The sequence below is a fragment of the Nansenia antarctica genome, assembly GCF_963989245.1.
Source record: "Nansenia antarctica genome assembly, chromosome: 1".
Lineage (NCBI taxonomy): Eukaryota > Metazoa > Chordata > Actinopteri > Argentiniformes > Microstomatidae > Nansenia > Nansenia antarctica.
Genome location: NC_137674.1, coordinates 113,654,675 through 113,659,762, shown reverse-complemented (window position 1 = coordinate 113,659,762; position 5,088 = coordinate 113,654,675). Strand labels below are relative to the sequence as shown.

Here is a 5,088-nt window from a genome sequence, read left to right as displayed (position 1 = left end):
CTCCTCTCCGCGACAGACACACTTAAACACTTAAATCCGTGTAAGTTAACGTAATTAACACGATCAAGATAGAAGAATCGTCGTGTGTTTCAATGGTGGATGTTTCTGATTCAGATTAAGTGACGGTTGGCTGGTTTGGCTCGAGCGCTGTTGTGATTATTTGAATCCAAACAAACGTTCGATTTTAGAACCTAGAAAATAAACGGAAAACACACACAGCTCGAGACGAGAAGAGAGCCTCGCGCAACTCCTCAACGGCAAAACAGTGACGCACTTCCCCCGAGCGCCACAGAACGTGAGTGCGTAGTGCGCAAAACAGACAGTGACGTGTACACACGATGTGGAAATAAAGAGGTAGCTACATGTTTGCATCTTAAAAGAAGAGTTCTTTATACAGGCCAAAAGTTTAGACACACCTTCTCATTCAATGCGTTTCCTTTATTTTCATGACTATTAAGTACATTGTAGATTCTCACTGAAGGCATCAAAACTATGAATGAACACATGTGGAATGATGTACTTAACAATAAAGTGTGAAATAACTCTAAATATGTCTTATATTTTAGATTCCTCAAAGTAGCCACCCTTTGCTTTGTTGTTGTTAATAAAATATATAATAATAATATTAAATATAATATGTGTTAATAATAATATGTTATTATATATATTTAATATTATTATTATATATTTTATTAACAACAACAACATTTTATTAACAACAAAAAAGCAAAGGGTGGCTACTTTGAGGAATCTAAAATATAAGACATATTTAGAGTTATTTCACACTTTATTGTTAAATACATAATTCCTATGTGTTCATTCATAGTTTTGATGCCTTCAGTGAGAATCTACAATGTACCAAATAGTCATGAAAATAAAGGAAACGCATTGAATGAGAAGGTGTGTCCAAACTTTTGGCCTGTACTGTATATACAGTATATGTTACGGTACATGTGGGAAAACTAGGGTTAGGGTTAGGTGCTAGGGTGCTAGGTTTAAGGTTAGGTTTAAGGTTAGGGTTAAGGTTAAGGTTAGGGTTAGGGTAAGGGATAGACATGCCAGCATGTACCAAGTCACCCTAGCACCTAACCCTAGTATTCCCACATGTACCGTAACATATATAATATATTCTTTTACCTAACATATGGATGGAGGAATAATCAAAGTATTATAAAGACATGCACAAGAGACGACATTTTGATATCATTATTTAGTTTCATTTATTAAAATATGAAGGGGACAAGTAATTCTTTCATAATCAATTTCAATTTTGGGTTACAAAACCATAGCTCAGATCAAAGCCAGATAGGTCTGGAAAAATATCCATTTACAGGGGAATTGTATATAAATCTTGAAGTCATAATCATAGTATACATACAAGAGCAACATTTAGAAAGGGGGGCACTTATGAGGTAGGTACACATTTTGGGAGAAAAGCATGTTTCAGTCTTATGCAGTAAATTGTAGTACATTTCTATAAAACCGACACAGTAGAAAGTACATCTTCCTTTCCACAACACTTTATTTCAACAAGGCACAGGTAAGCAGACTGGACCAAGGGGAACTGGTCACCTCATGTGTTACAAAAATAAAATAAAAACGTTCTTAAGGGACATGAAAGGCTTTTACATCCGTGAGTCAGAGACTTTTTTGGGCAACTCAAGAGCGTGCTGTTTCACACCTTCATTTATAATCTCATTAATTAATTATTTCAATATATATATATATAGATAGATTACAGAAACATTTGTAATAACCAGGGTAGTTAGGTTAAAGTACATAAACTAAAATTGTTCACGACTCAATGGAAAGACCACTTAACAATGTTAGCCACAAAACAAACAGAAATCATAAATCATATATTATACAAGCCAACTCTTTTAGTAAAAGAAGCAGAACAGTTTATCACAGTATGCAAATGCTGTACAATTTGATCTGGATCAGCTCTATGTTATTGTGTGGTTGGACCACTAGAGTGTTACTGTGTGGTTGGACCACTAGAGTGTTATTGTGTGGTTGGACCACTAGAGTGTTATTGTGTGGTTGGACCACTAGAGTGTTACTGTGTGGTTGGACCACTAGAGTGTTATTGTGTGGTTGGACCACTAGAGTGTTACTGTGTGGTTGTACCACTAGAGTGTTATTGTGTGGTTGGACCACTAGAGTGTTACTGTGTGGTTGGACCACTAGAGTGTGGCGTAGCTGTGAGGCGGTTGCCTACAACACAGCAGGGTAGAGGACATTAGGGTAAATAATAAAGCTATCACATGTTGGGCCGTTTCACAGACAAGGCTTAGGCCTCGTCCTGGACTAACTAAACACGTTCAATGTGAAATCTCCTTTGAAAAAGCTTCTTAGTCTGGGGTTAGGCCTTGTCTGTGAAACCAGCCTATTGACTCTAGGATTAGACTGGAGAATGATTGCTAACCAAATATTCAGACGAACAATTGAACAAAAGTGTGAGTTGTTATAACATCTTCAACAGGGAATATCTACATTGTCCAGAATATAGCCTGTCAAGTAAAAAAATGCTACCAATGACATCAATTCAATTGAGGAAATTTCTCACAGTTGAAAATGTTCAGCTGACTAAAAATCTTAACTCATAATGACAATGACCAAGACGCCAGTAACACGTATCAAACAAACACATCAGGGACACGCTTATCAAACAAACATCAGATCCCAACTTTGGGATTTTCACATTTGATCCCTTTCAGACAATTCTCTTCAGTTTCCTGGGGGCAAAGCCCCCCCCAGCCCCCCCCCCCCGATCACTGGAACCCCTCAGTCCTGACACGCACACTCTCTGTCTCTGAGCTGCCGTGTGTGTCACACGCTCAATCAATGTGCAACGCAGTTAATTGGCCTGAGTTCCAGTGAAGGATGGTGCTGTGATGTCACAGTGGACTGAGACCTCACCACTGCTAAAACAGACCAGCAACAAAACAGCAGTCCTCATTCAGACAGAAGGGCAGTGTGGGTAATATAAATAACTTTGAAGTAAGTTATTTTACTTTTTTCCCCTCTTGGTTCACTTAGAGGAGTGATTTTGGTTGTTTTAAGGAGGACTACATATGAAACTACATAACAACAACAACAAAACATAACCAAAGAAAACAGAAAACATTCATAAACCTGAACTGAAACATTGTCCAAAATCAATAAAGTATAAGTGCCACAAAAGTATACAAGCACAGGGCTCAGTTCTGACTGGGCTGTCTCACCGCCGACATCATCTAATTAAATCTTCTGGGATAAGCAGCAGCATCTGTTCTGATTAAGTGGATAGAATAAAGCAATACCAACAAAGTTGATTTCCTAAATTTAGACTAAAGACTGTAAAATTACATTGCCAAACAGCCACCAGAGATCCCATTTCAGAAGATCTCATTGGCACAAATATTCGTACTAGAAAAAACTCTCGTCAGAATTGGCCAAAAAGACTTGAAAACATGAGCTAGAACCAACCCGTTCCCTGATATAAATAACCTTAGTAAAAGAAGGCAAAAGTAAAACTTCTTATAAAGAAAGAAAGAAAGACCCAGAAACAATAAGTCATCAAGGTAAAACAGAAGAATCTGACCTTTGCAAGTAAGAAATACTATTTGAGGGGATATTATAGACAGGAGGAGGGACAACAATAGGTCAACATCATTTCTCAAATCACTTGACATTAAATTCCTGTGCCATATAGAATACACATCTAAAATCCGGCTCATCTGCCTCCAGACAGCATCTGTTTACATTGATACCTCCGCTAGCTAGTACTGACCTAGCATACCTCCGCTAGGTAGTACTGACTGACCCACGTCGCACCGCTAAGCTGATGGCTCAGACGTCACTGGGAAATGCTGGTGACTAGTTACTCAGGAGGAGCCCTTCCTTACAAGAACACAACCAAACAAAAAGGAGAAGGGGCATCAACAAGGGTAGACACTCATAAATAATGTGGAACCCGTCTAGAGAGAAGCCCCAGAGGTGACCTCTATGACCTCTATGACTATGTCACTGACCCTAGCCACAGTTAGCTACTAGCAGGCTACTCCGTACGCTAACCCTGTGTCTGAAAGAACAGTGTGTGTACGTAACCGTTTATAAAACACTCCTCAACAGACTGAAGAAGAGTAGCACCACGCGTACAGGAAGTGGCTCACATTTCTGTACTTCCAGTTAAACTTCCCAGCATGCAACAGGCATCCTCTTGTTCAGGACGAATGTCTTATCGGTCTTGTCGAAAGCTAACGTTACCACTGGACCTGGATCAGCTGTTTCATCCCAGTCCTATCCTCAACATCTGAGAAACATACAGTAACTGACCCAGGACCAGCGTTCGGGACACTACCAACTCCAGACCACAGAGAGGTCACAGAGAGGTCAATGGGAAGGGTCTGTATGGTTGACGTGTTTAAACATAGACGCACCAGTAGAGGTAATGAAACAAAAATGTTGTTTGTTTGGCTACTTGTGGTTAAGTGCAATTTCTCTTGTGTTAGGGGTGGGGTGGGGGGGTGGAGAGAGGCGTTTGGTGTCTATCTCCAGGTCTCTTAGTGGCCATGCTTGCAGTGGTGCTTCTCCTCCGCCCGGCGGTCCAGCAGGCCCAGCATCTCCTGCACCACGGCTCTCAGGGCTCGGCCCAGGTCCTCCCCGCTGTACGGCTTCCCCAGGGGCGGCACGTGCACAAAGGCAGAGCGCCCGTGGCTCACGTACAGAGACGTGTAGTAGGTGAAGTCACACAGGTATCTGTCAGGAGAGACACAGGAGAGACACAGGATCACAGGAGATCAGAATGACAAATAATAATAATGTTTTATTTGTATAGCGCTTTTCCTGCAAACGTTGCAGCTCAAAGTGCTCCAATCATTTAATGATTTAGTCATTTAAAGGCAATATTAAAAAGATGGGTTTTTAGTCTTGACTTGAACATTATGTGCTGAGGCTGCATCCCTAATGTAAACTGGCAGTGAGACACAATCTGGAGCATAACATGAGAATGCAGCCTCACCAAATCTCTTCTTTTGTACACGTGGTACACAGAGAAAACCAGCGTCAGAAGACCTGAGAGCTCTATTGGGCTGATATGCTAGC

At 40.6% G+C, this 5,088-nt stretch overlaps 1 protein-coding gene across 1 annotated transcript in view; it reads right to left on the bottom strand.

Annotated features, from left to right (window-relative positions):
• Positions 1-4,547: 4,547 nt before the first annotated feature.
• Positions 4,548-5,088, bottom strand: part of LOC308167845 (pyroglutamyl-peptidase 1-like) — a gene marked incomplete at both ends in the record, with an annotated part of 39,973 nt that continues 39,432 nt past the window's right edge. The window contains one exon of the mRNA XM_080542323.1: positions 4,548-4,743. Coding sequence (XP_080398449.1) covers positions 4,548-4,743 — 196 coding nt within the window. The remainder of the gene's footprint in view (positions 4,744-5,088) is intronic.